At 43.4% G+C, this 19,520-nt stretch overlaps 1 protein-coding gene and 2 pseudogenes across 1 annotated transcript in view; 1 reads left to right on the forward strand and 2 right to left on the reverse strand.

The window, feature by feature from the left end:
* The window catches only part of LOC134908807 (fucolectin-like), a 67,111-nt gene extending 48,608 nt beyond the window's left edge, over positions 1 to 18,503 (forward strand). The window contains exons 2-3 of the mRNA XM_063914929.1: positions 7,402 to 7,708; positions 18,309 to 18,503. Coding sequence (XP_063770999.1) covers positions 7,402 to 7,708; positions 18,309 to 18,447 — 446 coding nt within the window. The 3' untranslated portion in view covers positions 18,448 to 18,503. The remainder of the gene's footprint in view (positions 1 to 7,401; positions 7,709 to 18,308) is intronic.
* Positions 2,386 to 2,505, reverse strand: LOC134912015 (5S ribosomal RNA; annotated as a pseudogene).
* Positions 2,736 to 2,855, reverse strand: LOC134912005 (5S ribosomal RNA; annotated as a pseudogene).
* Positions 18,504 to 19,520: the final 1,017 nt, after the last annotated feature.

Here is a 19,520-nt window from a genome sequence, read left to right on the forward strand (position 1 = left end):
TAATGTGGCCCTGCCTTCATAAGGCCCCACAATACTCTGAATCTCATTAGTAAATTATATTAATACTAAAGATGAGCAGGTCCGGTTCTCTGGGAAGTGGACCCACCCAAAATTCTGGGATCCAGGCCAATCTGAGCAACAGCTTGGATCTCCCTGCTTGCCCTGGATCCCAAACCGAGGCAAAACCTCACAATCCCGCTGTCGGTTCTTGAGATTTTGTCTCGGGCTCATTCCCATTGAATTCAATGGGCTGACTGCTGATTAGCTGAGAGAGATGTCTGTCACTTCACTCCGCCAATTAGCACTTGCCCATAGAGTTCAATGGTAAAAATGTTAAATATACTGGCTACTGCTACCACCCCCCCCCCACAATGAGGACACCGCTGCCAACCCCCCACAAAAAAAAAACAGCCAGCACCGCTGAAATCGCTGGCACCCCCACACTGCCAACACAACTAGCACACCCTCTCAGATGACATAGCCAGCACCCCCACACTGCAAACACAACTGGTACACCTGCACAGAGAACACAGCCGGTTTCCCACACTGCAAACACTGCTAACACACCCACACAGAGGACACTGTCAGCACCACAGCACTGCCAATACTGCTGGAACACCCACACAGATGACACAGTTGGTACCCTTGCACTGCCTACACCGCCGGCATCACCCTTCTCACAGACATCACCTGGGGCACGGGCGTAACTATAACTTGTGGGCCCCATAAGCAAAATCTGGAAAAGGGTCCCACCCAGGAAAAACAACAACCCATTAACGCTAATGCCCCCCGCTAATCCTTGTCTGAGCTGAACATCCCCTTTACTTCTTCTGGCCTGGTACTGATGCGTTTCAACTGCACAATGGGTCCTTGCCAAGGCACCGGTGGACACCTCAGATCATACAATTTATAAGGCTTCCTGAAAGGTCCAGTGTGCTCACTCCCGGGCACAACTATATTCACTATCAGCTTTGTAACAACTAGAAGGAGAAGTTGTCTCCTACCATGAGAGTGATACTGTGAACAAGCCGGGAGAAGTAAAGGAGATGTTCCGCTCAGACAAGGATTAGCGAGGGGCATTAGCGGTTACAGAGATGCTGGGACAGACGTCATCCCATAAGCCCATCTATGGCCACATTCATCTGACATCCTGAAAGGACCGGTGAGGAAAAAAAAATAGTAGAGCTCCCCTGTATGTTTTACAATCAGCACCAAGCTCTTGGACCAGTCCTGGTTCCAAAACTATGGAGGGGGAGATGCAGGGGTCTCCCGTATTTGTGGAACCAGCACCTGGCTTCACTAGCCAGGTTGGCAGTTCTGCAGCCCGAGCACATGCTTATATGGGTCCCAGCGGCCACAGCATCAATCCCCAACTAGTTAGCCCTGGCTGGGGTACCCTGGGGAGTGAGGACTCTCCAATAAAGGAGTGCCCACTGTCCAGGGCACTGAAGAGCCAGTGCTGAAGTCTGGGGCAATCCCCAGCATTACCGGGCTGTGTATGCCGATTTCATAGTCCAATAAGTGTAAGAAATAAAATAATATTATAATTCACAGGTGGAAATAAAGATCCCAGGAAGCCTCCCCACATGCTGGTGTTTGTAGAACCACAAATACTGTAGCAGCATGTGGGGAATTAAAAGGCCTGCCTATACCTGTAGTTCTACCTGTAAAAGAAATATTATAAAAAACATATTCCACGCACACCATGACAGTACAACATTAATAAAGCATTCATTCACACTCACATACATACTGACACTCACACATACTTAATAGAAAGAAAGGGGTTTTGGGAACCGCACAAGTCTTTAATTATAATAATCAGTAGCCTCTGAATAAACTGAATTATCCCGAATTGCTTCTAGATATAGCAACTAGGGGTATGGATAGTTAATTTTAGCCCCAATTGATTGTTGCTTTCAGTGGTGCTCCCAAGAGTCAATTTTAAGCAGACAGAAAAAAACAAAACAAAGAAGTGTTGGAAAGTAGACTCTTTTTTGGGAGCACTCTAATTCAGAGGGTAGAAATATGATTTATCAATACTGGTAAAATCATTTTTATTAGGTTATTCATTAAAAAAAAATTTTTTTTTTGAGTATCTGCGTGAAAAATTATTATAAGCTTTGCGAAAATATAGAACACATTACACATGGTACGTGATATCCATATCACAATGTATCAATTGCCGGAGATTAATGGCTGTGGTTACAAAGTTCATGAGTCCTTACACATTCGGACTCATGTGATATATGACCATCATTTGTTCAGCAAGTATCCATCATGGATTACAATCATTGCTGAGAATTAAATCATAGGTCATATGAGAGTCAGGTACCCAATAGTATATATATATATAGGTGGGTGACACTGTATAGGGGAGTCAATTTCTTGCAGTACCAGGGTGTTCAGAGGTGGTCTCCCATCCTAGTACTAACCCGGCCTTTCACTGCTTAGCTTCCAAGGTCAGAAGAGATTGGGCATCTCCAGTAATGTATGACCGCAAATGTTGTACTCTCCCTCTAGGATCACCTAAATGCATGCAGCCACTTGGTTGGGTTACCCTCTAGCTAGGCAGTCACAATTAAGATATAGACATATTTGACAGCCTATTTTGTAATGGGAAAGTTACCAAGTATCCACAATTTAGGCTTGCCTTTTCACTGATGCAAACCAATTTTTTTGAAAATCCAAATGCTCAATATTTTGGGTGTGGATGATGCTCTAGGGGAGTCAATTTGTTGCAGTACCTGGGTGTTCAAAAGTGGTCACCCATCCTTTTACTAGCCCGGCCTTTCACTGCTTAGCTTCCAAGGTCAGAAGAGATTGGGCATTTCCAGTGAGGTATGACCGCAAATATTGTACTCACCCTCCTGAATCATCTAAATTTTTAAATTGTGTTTGCCAAGGATAGCAAATTATATATACATGTGGTACAATAAAGGATTAAATAAGATAATATGTAGCCACCTGGCTTAATCACCTCGTAACATATCAGCCACGAAAAACAATATACTCATGAGTGAAGGCCTGTTGTGTGGGTAAAATTCCTGAGCACCACACAATGTCCACAATTAGGACTTGCCTTTCACTCTTGAAAATAACCAAGGAGCACCAGAACGGTCGGACAACAATTAGTAACTATATAAGTGCAGGATAGAATTATGCTGCACAGAAATAAATTTTCTAAATCGTCAATTTATGGTACACCCTGAAGCACTAACCCAGACAATAGATTAGAGGTGCCTATTGCTCGTAACCTCTAATAAGTACCTGCATATATTATGAGAAAGCAGGCTGGAAAAGGTGCTTGTAGATGATTTGCACATATGTTAAATTGCTTGAGCCTAATAAATTCAAAATTCTGAGCATTTGCTGAGATTTGCCTATTGTTAAATTTCATCAGAAAGGGCACATTCAGTGCTTCCTATAGAGTAGATATCAGCTTGCTGTTAATGTTTGTAGCCATGTGGGTGTTGCTTTAGCCTGATAAGTTCAAAATTCAGAACATTTGCTGAAATTAGCCATTATTGAATTTCCAAAGAAAAAACAGTCAGTGATACCTATAGAGATGATATCAGCTTGCAAATATTGTCTATAGCAAATAAGGATAGTTCCAATTGTATACCTTGATTGCTGAGGAAAAAATCCTTGTGGTATTGTTAATATGCATATAGATTGGTAAATGCTCAATTAGCTTAGTGATATCATTCAGGTGCTCGAAAGGAAGGGGTATTTCTGAGCAAGAAAAAAGGAATTGGATTCCCCAGCACCCTGGATGATACCAGTAACCAGATATAAATCCCACATGATAATAGAATTCAGAGATCTTCGGCAATTGATACATTGTGATATGGATATCACATACCATGTGTAATGTGTTCTATATTTTCGCAAAGCTTATAATAATTTTTCACCCAGATACTCCAAAAAAATTGTTTTTTTAATGAATAACCTAATAAAAATGATTTTACCAGTATTGATAAATCACATTTCTACCCTCTGAATTAGAGTGCTCCCAAAAAAGAGTCTACTTTCCAACACTTCTTTGTTTTGTTTTTTTCTGTCTACTCACACATACTTGACATATAGATTGGTAAATGCTCAATTAGCTTAGTGATATCATTCAGGTGCTCGAAAGGAAGGGGTATTTCTGAGCAAGAAAAAAAGCAATTGTTTCCCCAGCACACTGAATGGATAACAGTAACCAGATATAAATCCCACATGATAATAGAATTCAGAGATCTTCGTTACACATATTTGCGCAAATGTGTGGTTAAGCCCCAAAGACGCATCAAGGCCTCTCTGTATATTTGGGGTCCCTAGCGCTATATCAAGGTGCAGGGTGTGGCACCCCAAAACACCAGAATGAGCCAGAAAGCACAGTGTGACATACCAGTGTAAAAAACTATAGTGTTAATAAATTAGTTTAACAGAAAAAGGAGATCTTTCTTGCGCTTTACTAACAAGTGTCAGCCTCTTATCCCACACAAAGAAACCTTCACCGTGGTTTCACTTCAAGACCATACACCAAAAAAACGTGAGGAAAAGATGGCGCAACTTGTCACCCTTATAGACACACAGAAATGCTTACACGAAATGTTCCTACAGCGAAAGAAAGATGTATGATTTATAATCCACCTTCCATAAATAAGGATTCTATAAATATAGTAAAAAGAAACACAACAAACATAGTGTATTCCGATTAAATTGATTGATGTGTCTTTAATACTTCTTGGTCTCACTCACATGATGGAATTTTTCAATTCACATATAGAAATCCATAGGTATGATGAATCAACTTCATAGGTATGCAGGAAGCATAAAATCCATATGGCACATAAAAAAGAGAAAGTAGGAAAATAGTGCAATCCTGTCTGTGTATATTTTTTAAAAGGGTATTTATTAAAACACACTCACAAAACACAGACTTGACAATAGCATATAACAAGGAAGGAATTGCTTGGACATCAGGGTAAGGGAAAAACAGCCACCGGCAGCATGGATTATAGTCACCGCAAGTCCCGGTTTACTCGAGGTGTCCCCGTGCTGTCAGGTCCGTTCTCCAAAGTTCCAGTCAGTCCAGCAAAGAAAACAAGAGTCCCCAGCTTGAGCGCTTTCGGATGAGATATCCTTCTTCAGAAGCGTAGGGGACAAACGCTGTTACCTGCTTTAAATAGTGTCCTAATCTTGATCACTGAAAACAGCTGTTCACTGAGTCCGCCCTCGGAACAGATCAGTGTTGTAAGGGGTGACGTATGCGTTTCAATGGGCGGAAGTCGCGTCACCGGAAGTGACGCATGCGGAACCCAGCTCATGCAGTATGCGTTCCATTCCGACCCGTTTTCGTGTACAGCTCGTTTGACATGCATCATTCCACTCAGCGCTCCGTCAGTCACCCAAAATATAAGACAAATATAGCAGGAATAACTTAAAACATGAAATCACTTTAAACAGCCATTATTTCTTAAAATATGACATTGTTTTAAAAAAAAAGCATTAAAAAACAGCATTAAAAAACATTAAAAAACATCAATCCACAAACCACTTAGGAGACAATAAAAGAGATTTAGAAATTCATCATAAAAACCATTTGAGTTCGAAATCACTATTCAGTCCCAATGGGACTAAGGTTTTTAATCTGTATATCCATTTCATTTCTGTTTTAGATAGTAAAATATCAATTTGTTTGTTCCTGGGGTTAGAATTAATGGTTTGGATACCCCAAAAAGATTTAAAGTGACAAGGTTTACAGGCATGTGTCAATTTAAAGTGCTTTGAGACTGTATGGGTATCTAAACCCTTTTTCACATTGCGGATATGTTCCGATAATCTTATCTTTAAATTTCTACTTGTCTTTCCGACATACACCAATCCGCAATCACACTCTAGAGCGTAAATAACGTTACTAGAGTTACATGTGATAAAATTCTTAATGGGATATGTATTCCCCCATACCGTGAACTCCTTAATTTTACTTGCACCTTTTGTGCATTTGCACATGGCACAAAGTCCACATCGGTAGAACCCAGTACTTCTAATACTAGTTCTCTTAGACACCTCAATTGAACTATGGACTAACTTGTCCTTAATGGACTTGGATCTTCTATAAATAAACCTAGGTTTTGGGGGTAATATCGGGCCCAAAACTGGATCTTTCGTAAGTACCATCCACTTTTTTTCTTGCTCAGAAATACCCCTTCCTTTCGAGCACCTGAATGATATCACTAAGCTAATTGAGCATTTACCAATCTATAGGTCTGTTGTGAGAGGCAGAGAGGTTTCTGCATTAGGAGGAGGTGCAGGCCCTGACATGCCACATGGAGCATTATGGGGTTGCTCCAAGGTAAGTAGCTCTTAGCTTAGACATATTTTAGTAAGGAGCCATTATCATGTGACTCCTTGCTGGTTAATATTAGACCCAGATTGGGGTAATGGAGGTGTGAGGTGTGGTGCCTCTGGACTGGCTGAGCTGGATGGCTTTAGTGTGGCATACCTTTACATTCTATTAACACTTTTCACTTATTAATTTACTAACACTATTTCTCTATTTTAATTACATTTCATGTTTGTATCACCCCCTCTATAGCTTCGGCTTCCTAAATACTAATTTATTAACACTATAGTTTTTTACACTGGTATGTCACACTGTGCTTTCTGGCTCATTCTGGTGTTTTGGGGTGCCACACCCTGCACCTAGATATAGCGCTAGGGACCCCAAATATACAGAGAGGCCTTGATGCGGCTTTGGGGCTTAACCACACATTTGCGCAAATATGTGTAACGAAGATCTCTGAATTCTATTATCATGTGGGGTTTATATCTGGTTACTGTTATCCATTCAGTGTGCTGGGGAAACAATTGCTTTTTTTCTTACTCACACATACTTACCTACAGCCCACACTGTCCTTCACGTCCTCTTCTCCAGTAATAATCTGCGTCACCTGTAAACAAGAACTTAAATACTGTACTCCCCTATTCCAGTGTAGAACACATCCTATTTGTTCCATGTAGGCATCCCAGAGGTTAAAAAAAAAGGTCAATCTGATCCAGTCCGGACTTCCACATGCTGCTCCTCTGCGCAAATGACTGGGTTTGTTTCTATAAGAGATTTGGTCAATAAGAGTGCGTCTGGCATTTCAGTGTAGAGAGTTTGGAAATATTTTTGGAATTGATTGGAGATATATTTTTGGGTGGTGAAATAACTGTTCAGTTTTTTTCAGCTGAGAGATAATAGACTACTTTATAAAGGTGCAACATTTCACGAAATCAATGACCTCAACCTGCACTACCTTACGTACTGTGCATCATGACAATCCTTGTGCTGTATTATTACTGTTTAGTATAACACACTGCCCAATACCAAATTGTAATGTATTTTTCCCTTCATATCTTTTCATACAGCAGTATATGAGAATCTTGCTCTTAGAGGCCGTGCGACACAGTCATCTATATATCTAGACCATTCCAATGGATATTTGGGCCTGGGTATGAATGCAATAGATGGAAACACAGATCCCAACTATTACCATGGGTCATGCTTTCACTCTAATAATGATGTTGGTCCCTGGTGGAGAGTGGACTTACTGGATTCTTATTACATCTCCAATATAATTATCACCAACCGAGGAGACTGCTGTCCAGAACGGCTGAACGGAGCAAAAATTGTTGTTGGAAACTCACTTGTAAATAATGGAAAGAACAATCCAAGGTGAGGACACAATTATACATAGAGATGTCATGATGGTTATTTAAGTAACTTACCTCTGACAAAGCAAATTATCAGAGGAGAATGATGGGAAAGTACCCAGTACTGTCCCCATTCAGAAGCTCAGTGACGTATAACATTTACAAAGGTGTCAAGGTTCAAAAATGTGAAAATGTTTACAACAATTCTGATTATAGAGGTGAGCCCTAGTTGTTCCATCGGTTCTGCCAATGGCTTGGAGACCACAGAGAAGGCATACTCTAATGCAGTGACAGGCAACAGGCACTGGTCGCCATCTACAGATGTAGCCTCCATTATCTTGGCTGGCTGAGGCGTTAGTCGCGATTGGGAATACGCAGCATTCCTGGGTGGAAGGAGGCACGCCTAGTCATTAGAGATGTGCACTTGAAATTTTTCGGGTTTTGTGTTTTGGTTTTGGGTTTGGTTCCGCGGCCGTGTTTTGGGTTCGACCGCGTTTTGGCAAAACCTCACCGAATTTTTTTTGTCGGATTCCGGTGTGTTTTGGATTCGGGTGTTTTTTTCAAAAAACACTAAAAAACAGCTTAAATCATAGAATTTGGGGGTCATTTTGATCCCAAAGTATTATTAACCTCAAAAACAATAATTTCCACTCATTTTCAGTCTATTCTGAATACCTCACACCTCACAATATTATTTTTAGTCCTAAAATTTGCACCAAGGTAGCTGTGTGAGTAAGCTAAGCGACCCTAGTGGCCGACACAAACACCGGGCCCATCTAGGAGTGTCACTGCAGTGTCACGCAGGATGGCCCTTCCAAAACCCCCCCCCCCAAACAGCACATGATGCAAAGAAAAAAAGAGGCGCAATGAGGTAGCTGTGTGAGTAAGATAAGCGACCCTAGTGGCCGACACAAACACCTGGCCCATCTAGGAGTGGCACTGCAGTGTCACGCAGGATGGCCCTTCCAAAAAACACTCCCCAAACAGCACATGACGCAAAGAAAAAAAGAGGCGCAATGAGGTAGCTGTGTGAGTAAGATAAGCGACCCTAGTGGCCGACACAAACACCTGGCCCATCTAGGAGTGGCACTGCAGTGTCACGCAGGATGGCCCTTCCAAAAAACACTCCCCAAACAGCACATGACGCAAAGAAAAAAAGAGGCGCAATGAGGTAGCTGTGTGAGTAAGATAAGCGACCCTAGTGGCCGACACAAACACCTGGCCCATCTAGGAGTGGCACTGCAGTGTCACGCAGGATGGCCCTTCCAAAAAATACTCCCCAAACAGCACATGACGCAAATAAAAATTAAAGAAAAAAGAGGTGCAAGATGGAATTGTCCTTGGGCCCTCCCACCCACCCTTATGTTGTATAAACAGGACATGCACACTTTAACCAACCCATCATTTCAGTGACAGGGTCTGCCACACGACTGTGACTGAAATGACGGGTTGGTTTGGACCCCCACCAAAAAAGAAGCAATTAATCTCTCCTTGCACAAACTGGCTCTACAGAGGCAAGATGTCCACCTCATCATCATCCTCCGATATATCACCGTGTACATCCCCCTCCTCACAGATTATCAATTTGTCCCCACTGGAATCCACCATCTCAGCTCCCTGTGTACTTTGTGGAGGCAATTGCTGCTGGTCAATGTCTCCACGGAGGAATTGATTATAATTAATTTTAATGAACATCATCTTCTCCACATTTTCTGGAAGTAACCTCGTAAGCCGATTGCTGACAAGGTGAACGGCGGCACTAAACACTCTTTCGGAGTACACACTTGTGGGAGGGCAACTTAGGTAGAATAAAGCCAGTTTGTGCAAGGGCCTCCAAATTGCCTCTTTTTCCTGCCAGTATAAGTACGGACTGTCTGACGTGCCTACTTGGATGCGGTCACTCATATAATCCTCCACCATTCTTTCAATGGGGAGAGAATCATATGCAGTGACAGTAGACGACATGTCCGTAATCGTTGTCAGGTCCTTCAGTCCGGACCAGATGTCAGCATCAGCAGTCGCTCCAGACTGCCCTGCATCACCGCCAGCGGGTGGGCTCGGAATTCTGAGCCTTTTCCTCGCACCCCCAGTTGCGGGAGAATGTGAAGGAGGAGATGTTGACAGGTCGCGTTCCGCTTGACTTGACAATTTTCTCACCAGCAGGTCTTTGAACCCCAGCAGACTTGTGTCTGCCGGAAAGAGAGATCAAAGGTAGGTTTTAAATCTAGGATCGAGCACGGTGGCCAAAATGTAGTGATCTGATTTCAACAGATTGACCAACCGTGAATCCTTGTTAAGCGAATTAAGGGCTCCATCCACAAGTCCCACATGCCTAGCGGAATCGCTCCGTGTTAGCTCCTCCTTCAATGTCTCCAGCTTCTTCTGCAAAAGCCTGATGAGGGGAATGACCTGACTCAGGCTGGCAGTGTCTGAACTGACTTCACGTGTGGCAAGTTCAAAGGGCAGCAGAACCTTGCACAACGTTGAAATCATTCTCCACTGCGCTTGAGACAGGTGCATTCCACCTCCTATATCGTGCTGAATTGTATAGGCTTGAATGGCCTTTTGCTGCTCCTCCAACCTCTGAAGCATATATAGGGTTGAATTCCACCTCGTTACCACTTCTTGCTTCAGATGATGGCAGGGCAGGTTCAGGCGTTTTTGGTGTTGCTCCAGTCTTCTGTACGTGGTGCCTGTACGCCGAAAGTGTCCCGCAATTCTTCTGGCCACCGACAGCATCTCTTGCACGCCCCTGTCGTTTTTTAAAAAATTCTGCACCACCAAATTCAAGGTATGTGCAAAACATGGGACGTGCTGGAATTTGCCCATATTTAATGCACACACAATATTGCTGGCGTTGTCCGATGCCACAAATCCACAGGAGAGTCCAATTGGGGTAAGCCATTCCGCGATGATCTTCCTCAGTTGCCGTAAGAGGTTTTCAGCTGTGTGCGTATTCTGGAAACCGGTGATACAAAGCGTAGCCTGCCTAGGAAAGAGTTGGCGTTTGCGAGATGCTGCTACTGGTGCCGCCGCTGCTGTTCTTGCGGCGGGAGTCCATACATCTACCCAGTGGGCTGTCACAGTCATATAGTCCTGACCCTGCCCTGCTCCACTTCTCCACATGTCCGTGGTTAAGTGGACATTGGGTACAACTGCATTTTTTAGGACACTGGTGAGTCTTTTTCTGACGTCCGTGTACATTCTCGGTATCGCCTGCCTAGAGAAGTGGAACCTAGATGGTATTTGGTAACGGGGGCACACTACCTCAAGAAATTGTCTAGTTCCCTGTGAACTAACGGCGGATACCGGACGCACGTCTCACACCAACATAGTTGTCAAGGCCTCAGTTATCCGCTTTGCAACAGGATGACTGCTGTGATATTTCATCTTCCTCGCAAAGGACTGTTGGACAGTCAATTGCTTTGTGGAAGTAGTAAAAGTGGGCTTACGACTTCCCCTCTGGGATGACCATCGACTCCCAGCAGCAACAACAGCAGCGCCAGCAGCAGTAGGCGTTACACGCAAGGATGCATCGGAGGAATCCCAGGCAGGAGAGGACTCGTCAGAATTGCCAGTGACATGGCCTGCAGGACTATTGGCATTCCTGGGGAAGGAGGAAATTGACACTGAGGGAGTTGGTGGGGTGGTTTGCATGAGCTTGGTTACAAGAGGAAGGGATTTACTGGTCAGTGGACTGCTTCCGCTGTCGCCCAAAGTTTTTGAACTTGTCACTGACTTATTATGAATGCGCTGCAGGTGACGTATAAGGGAGGATGTTCCGAGGTGGTTAACGTCCTTACCCCTACTTATTACAGCTTGACAAAGGCAACACACGGCTTGACAAATGTTGTCCGCATTTCTGTTGAAATACTTCCACACCGAATAGCTGATTTTTTTGGTATTTTCACCAGGCATGTCAACGGCCATATTCCTCCCACGGACAACAGGTGTCTCCCCGGGTGCCTGACTTAAACAAACCACCTCACCATCAGAATCCTCCTTGTCAATTTCCTCCCCAGCGCCAGCAACACCCATATCCTCCTCATCCTGGTGTACTTCAACACTGACATCTTCAATCTGACTATCAGGAACTGGACTGCGGGTGCTCCTTCCAGCACTTGCAGGGGGCGTGCAAATGGTGGAAGGCGCATGCTCTTCACGTCCAGTGTTGGGAAGGTCAGGCATCGCAACCGACACAATTGGACTCTCCTTGTGGATTTGGGATTTCGAAGAACGCACAGTTCTTTGCGGTGCTTTTGCCAGCTTGAGTCTTTTCATTTTTCTAGCGAGAGGCTGAGTGCTTCCATCCTCATGTGAAGCTGAACCAGTAGCCATGAACATAGGCCAGGGCCTCAGCCGTTCCTTGCCACTCCGTGTGGTAAATGGCATATTGGCAAGTTTACGCTTCTCCTCCGACAATTTTATTTTAGATTTTTGAGTCCTTTTTTTACTGATATTTGGTGTTTTGGATTTTACATGTTCTGTACTATGACATTGGGCATCGGCCTTGGCAGACGACGTTGCTGGCATTTCATCGTCTCAGCCATGACTAGTGGCAGCAGCTTCAGCACGAGGTGGAAGTTGATCTTGATCTTTCCCTAATTTTGGAACCTCAACATTTTTGTTCTCCATATTTTAATAGGCACAACTAAAAGGCACCTCAGGTAAACAATGGAGATGGATGGATACTAGTATACTTATGGATGGACGAGCGACTGCCGACACAGAGGTAGCTACAGCCGTGGACTACCGTACTGTGTCTGCTGCTAATATAGACTGGATGATAATGAGATAAAATTAAAATATATATATATATATATCACACTAGTACTGCAGCCGGACAGGTATATATTATGTAATGACGGACCTGCTGGACACTGTCTGTCAGACTCAGCACTGCAGACTCCTAAAGTAAGCTGCTAGTATCAAGAAGATAGAACAAAAAAAAAAACCACGGGTAGGTGGTATACAATTATGGATGGACAAGCGACTGCCGACACAGAGGTAGCTACAGCCGTGGACTACCGTACTGTGTCTGCTGCTAATATTGACTGGATGATAATGAGATAAAATTAAAATATATATATTATATCACACTAGTACTGCAGCCGGACAGGTATATATTATGTAATGACGGACCTGCTGGACACTGTCAGCTCAGCACTGCAGACTCCTAAAGTAAGCTACTAGTATCAAGAAGATAGGAAGAAAAAAAACCACGGGTAGGTGGTATACAATTATGGATGGACGAGCGACTGCCGACACAGAGGTAGCTACAGCCGTGGACTACCGTACTGTGTCTGCTGCTAATATAGACTGGATGATAATGAGATAAAAATTAAAATATATATATATATATATATATATATATATATATATCACACTAGTACTGCAGCCGGACAGGTTTATATTATGTAATGACGGACCTGCTGGACACTGTCTGCAGAATGCGTTTATAAAAACACCACACGACGAGTGTTTAACTTTTTCAGGCAGACAATCACAATATACTGGTGGTCAGCAGACAATCACAATACTGGTGGTCAGTGGTCACTGGTCAGTCACACTGGCAGTGGCACTCTTGCAGCAAAAGTGTGCACTGTACTTAAAATATGTACTCCTGCTATAACTGCTCCCCAGTCTCCCCCACAATTAAGCTGTGTGAGCAGTGAGCACTCAGCAGTCAGATAATGATATACAGTATATGATGCAGCACACTGGGCTGAGCACAGATATGGTATGTGTGACTGTGTCACACTGTGTATCGTTTTTTTTCAGACAGAGAACGGATTAATTAAACTGGTGGCACTGGTCACTGGTCACACTATCAGCAGCAAGTAGTACTCCTCCTATATGCTCCCCAAAATTTGTGTCTCTCTCTAGTACTAGTCACTCTAAACGGAGAGGACGCCAGCCACGTCCTCTCCCTATCAATCTCAATGCACGTGTGAAAATGGCGGCGACGCGCGGCTCCTTATATAGAATCCGAGTCTCGCGATAGAATCCGAGCCTCGCGAGAATCTGACAGTGGGATGATGACGTTCGTGCGCGCTCGGGTTAACCGAGCAAGGTGGGAAGTTCCGAGTCGCTCGGCCCGTGTAAAAAAAACTGAAGTTCGGGCGGGTTCGGATTCCGAGGAACCGAACCCGCTCATCTCTACTAGTCATAGGGAGGCACACAGAGCATTTGGCAATACCTTTGAGTGTAATACCTGCGATCATCCACCAGATGTCGCTTTTTAAAATCACTAATGCGCATACGTGTGGTCTCCATTAAAATGCAATACAGAACTACAGCGTAAGAACTACTTTACTGGTGTGTCTCATTACGCTACATTATGCTACAGTATGTCATACACTATATAACAGTATATACAGTACAGACGCAAATAGTACAGCATATACAGATGCAAACAAATGTTTTACAGGTACAGTATGGTCTAATGATGTTAGGGTTATGTGAGCGTCCAAATCCCAGAGTATTAAGTATAATGGAAAGAGATAAAACCTCCTCCCTAAGTTCCTGGATGCCAATTCACTGTGCTTTGCATCGCTGTATAGTATTTTGTATTTGAGTACTAAATAGCATGAACAGCTTGTAACGTACAGCGGGAAGTGCTAGCTTTCTAAGTATAATGGGGAGATATAAAAACTCCTCCCTAGGTTATTGGATTTGTATTTGAGTACTAAATAGCAGGAACAGCTTGTAATGTACCCTGCTCTAAAGGCTACAGAGGCAAATGTTATCTTTCTGAGTATAATGGGGAGAGATAAAAGCTCCTCCCTAAGTTCCTGGATGTACTCTGCTGTAATGACTAGAAGTGTGCACACTTCTATAGAATGTGAAGTTATATTACAATAGATTTAAAAAAATAGTGTTTGTTTATGCTGTTAAGGAACTTGGACGCTCATAAAGCACAACACGGTATTTAGCCAGCACCTCCCCCTACCCCCATCTTACTTCTCCCTTCCCCCCTGGGAGCCTGCACTGTTCATACAGTAGACAGGGAGGGAGGTCAGGTTACAATAAATATACAACACAATTTTGTACTGCATATGAAAATCAGACAGAGAACTGCAGTCGCTTTGATAGATGTGAAATTGGTACAGTAGCAGTGATTAATCTCATAAAGTACAACACAGATTCTCTAACACCGACGATCTACAGTACTGTGTTGCTAGAACATTTAGTTGCATCAGAATTAACTAATTTATATTAATTGGTATGTCTACGGGTCCTCATTGCCGATGTGTATTTTAGATAGTGGAATGAGTTGTTCCTACAGATTTACCCTGATTTATGTAAAAGCTGTGTGTACACTTCTATTGAATGTGAAGGTATGTTACAATAGATTAAAAAAATAAAAATAATAAAGTTAGTGTCGGAAAAAAAAAACCCGCAACCGGCACTTTGGGAATCGAACCCGGGACTCTCAGCATGGAAGGCCAAAGACTTCACTATTTGCCTATGCCACTTCATGGAAGATACACAAGCTCATGTGTCAAAGTACTGTAAGCAGTGATTTCTTCCCATTAATGTTTGTTTATGCTGTTAGTGGACTTGGACGCTCATATTACAGAACACGGTATTAAGCCAGCACCTCCCTCTACCCCCATCCCACTTCCCCCTGTCTCCCTTGGAGCCTGCACAGTTCATACAGTAGACAGTAGGGAGGTCAGGTTACAGTAAATGTACAACACAATATTGCACTGCATATTAAATTCAGATAGAGAACTGCAGTGATTCCTTCACAAAAAGTACAACACAGATTCTCTAACACCGACGATCTACAGTACTGTGTTGCTAGAACATTTAGTTGCATCAGAATTAACTAATTTATATTAATTGGTATGTCTACGGGTCCTCATTGCCGATGTGTATTTTAGATAGTGGAATGAGTTGTTCCTGCAGATTTACCCTGCTTTATGTAAAAGCTGTGTGCACACTTCTATTGAATGTGAAGGTATATTACAATGGATTTTAAAAAAAGCAAAAAATAAAGTGAGTGTCAGAATCAAACCAGGTCTCTTAGCATGGGAGGCAGAAGCCTTCACCGCTTGCCCACACCACTTCATGGAAGATACACAAGCTCATGTGTAAAAGTACTGTAAACAGCGATTCCTTCCCATTGGTGTTTGTTATATGCCATTAAGGGACATACACTATACTGTACATACTTTAACGTCAATCAACTACATTATTGCATTCACACTTTAGTTGCATCTGCATACACTATATGAAATTTTTGCTCTATTGCTTTGTCTACGGGACTTGGACGCTCACATCAATAACATGGCAATTGACAAGTGTTTTAATATGTTCATTTGCGTATGTATAAACTATATATATATATATATATATATATATATATATATATATATATATATATATATATATAATTTAATTGACCCTCTCCATCTGACCATTGTATCGTCAGATCATTAATATAATTTCGGATCATTCTGACCATTGTATCGTCAGATCATTCTGCCGCTATTTGCTCTAAAGTACTGGATTAGTGGAGCATTAACCACCCAGTGGTGGAGATGTGTATTGCATGCTGAGTATGTAGTCGTGCCTCAACGCGCCTATCTGGGATTAAACTCAGCAACCTAAGCTATCGCCTAGGTGCAACTAAACCTCCGTTTAGGCGGAGAAACAGTGAAGATAACGGAGGCTCCATCTGTATCTTTCACAAAGAGCTGGATTAAAGTATGGGGGGCCCCATGATGGCTAACTTGTAGGGACCCTACCAATAAAAATGTCAGTAAGAAATGCTGCTAAAAGTATAATGTGCAAATGCTCCCAGCAATACAAATGTATTAAACACAATGGAGACCTCCAGTTCATATTATGCCACAGAGCCCTCACATTGGTAATGTAGCTATACTGTATGTGGGGGCCCCCCAATGTGTGTCCCCCCTCTTGCTTTGTTGTTAATGTGGCCCTGCCTTCAAAGGGCCCCCACAATACTCTGAATCTCAGTAGTAAATTATATTAATAGTAGAGATGAGCGGGTTCGGTTCTCTGGGAAGTGGACCCACCCAAAATTCTGGGATCCAGGGCAATCTGAGCCACAGCTTGGATATCCCTGCATGCCCTGGATCCCAAACCGAGGCAAAACCTCATAATCCCGCTGTCGGTTCTTGAGATTTTGCCTCGGGCTCAGTCCCATTGAATTCAATGGGCTGACCATGATTAGCTGAGAGAGACGTCTGTCACTTCTCTAAGCCAATTAGCACTTGCCCATAGATTTCAATGGGAACAGAGTTAAAGATACTGGCTGCTGCTACCCACCCCCACACTGAGGACACCGCTGGCAACCCCCAACAGAGAACACAGCCAGCACTGCTGAAACCGCTGGCACCCCCACACTGCCAACACAGCTGTAAATCCCGCACAATGATGACACTGCCAGCCCACCAACACTGCCGACATTGTTGGCACACCCACACAGGGGACACCACTGGCACCCCAGCACTGCTGACACAGTCGGCGCCCCCACACTGCCAGCACAGCTAGCACACCCTCTCAGATGACATAGCCAGCACCCCCACACTGCCAACACCACTGGTACACCTGCACAGAGAACACAGCCAGTTTCCCACACTGCCAACACTGCTAGCACACCCACACAGAGGACACTGCAAGCACCACAGCACTGCCAATACTGCTGGCACACCCACACAGATGACACAGCCGGCACCCTTGCACTGCCGATACCACCGGGATCACCCTGGGGCAGGGGCGTAACTATAACTTGTGGGCCCCATAAGCAAAATCTGGAAAAGGGTCCCGCCCATGAATTTTTTTATAAATTTAATTAATTAATAAATGTATTAATAAAATTAATTTATGGGTCCAACTGACTTTTTCTGGGAGTGGTAGGGAAAACGCAGGCGTGTCCGGGCGTTTGAGGGGTGACGTCAATTCCGGCACCAAAAAGACTGAAGTGATCGCAAGGGCTGAGTAAGTTCAGACCTACTCAGAAACTGCACAAACTGTTTTTGCAGAGCTCGGCTGCACAGGTGGTCGCACACTTGCAAAGTGAAAATACACTCCCCTGTGTGCGGCAACTAAGCGTTTGCACGGCTGCTAAACGTAGCTAGCGAGCGATCAACTCGGAATGACCCCCCTTGTCTGAGTTATATGTGTGCAATTGGGAGTTTTGGGATTGCAGGGGACATGTTTGCATGTTCCCAAACCCTATTACATTTGTGAGTTTGTAAGTTTGGCCAGTTTAGCGCTAAACTCGTATTTTTCAGAAAAAAACACCCAATTACATTTGGCCCCAAATGTGTATTTAGTGGGTGAATTTGGAATAATATGGAATTCTATTTAAAATGCCAAATCTTTTTAATCATTTGATTTTATTTGATGTTTATTGCTGGAGAAATGATAGAAAACGTCCTGAGGCCAGTATAATATAGAGCCTGCGACTGATTATGCGGCTGTGACATCATCATTCACTTTCATACTGCAACACAAAGGTTTTGCAATAACTTAGATGTCACTTCTGCAATAACTTTCCGTATATCTGTGTCTTAGAAAATGTGTGTAATGAACATAATCACGTACAGCGTGCACTAACGTGAACTCTTTTTCTATTGGTTCTGCAGTTGCGGACAGATTACCAAATTAGCAGCTGGAGCGTCACAAAACTTTCAGTGTCATGGGATGGTGGGCCGCTATGTGATTGTCTATCTTCCGGGAAAACAAAACCTCCACTTCTCTGAGATACAAATAATGGGCTACTAAAGCTAATCATACTGGGTTCAAAATTCATTCCCTGAAATAAATCAAAGGCATTAAAACATGTGTCATGTAATATGCTTCTGCAATAGTATCCACCATCGTCCTGTAGTCACTGTGCAATCTGCGGCCACACTGTGACATTAAGTGTTGTCTGGGACATTTCCTCCTGTGATGCCCGTCTACCGGCCACGTTACCAGACACTACTCTAGGCTTCAGGATTGGAGGTTTGGGTCATTAATGTAGAACTAAGACTTTCTCTGACCTCACCTGCAGTTCTGCTACCATGTAATAAGGTGATTGAAATAAATTCACACTTTATATCAGGAACGTATCACAGGTTTACACATAGCTGACATCTGGTTTATAAATGACAGTCTGCTGCTAAAGACATTGTACAAACATACAGATTGTCTATCATGTAATTCTAATTGGGTTTTGCTGCAGATCTGTCTTTTAGGTGTGGTCACTATCAGAGGTGTCACTCACCCAAATTACACTCGGTTCGGGCACAAAAGAGGAGTGGCTTTGCGGTGTGGGGGCGTGTGTGTGTATATACATTGGTGTTTCTATAATGGGTGCAATGTGTGCGGTGCACATGGAGCTCTTGCTCCAGGGGGACCCACAAAACACACCCACATTTAAATAGTTACCTTTCCGGAGTCCAGCATCGGGCACTGCAATCATGGTGAAAATGGCTGCTACGCATGCACAGTAGTTAAATTTGCTGGATCTATGTGCAGAGTAATCCCCTCCTATGTTGAATAATGGGTTGTATGATATGATCACCCCGCAATGTTGGAAGACAAAATATGTGAGGTTATGTGGACTGTACAGAGAGGATGTAATTAGATAGAGAAGCACTGTAGGCTATGTGGGTGGGTCTGGAATTTGGTAGGCTTGTCTGAAGAGGTGAGTTTTCAGGGAACATTTAAAGGCTTGGAGAGTCTTATTATGCATTCCACAGAGAGGGGGAAGCTGGGATAAAGTCCTGTAATTTTTAGTGGGAACAGGTAAAACATGTGGATGAGAGACGTAGATCTTGTGCAGAGCAGAGAGGTCGGGTAGGGAGATATTT

The sequence above is a fragment of the Pseudophryne corroboree genome, chromosome 4 (assembly GCF_028390025.1).
Source record: "Pseudophryne corroboree isolate aPseCor3 chromosome 4, aPseCor3.hap2, whole genome shotgun sequence".
Classification (NCBI taxonomy): domain Eukaryota; kingdom Metazoa; phylum Chordata; class Amphibia; order Anura; family Myobatrachidae; genus Pseudophryne; species Pseudophryne corroboree.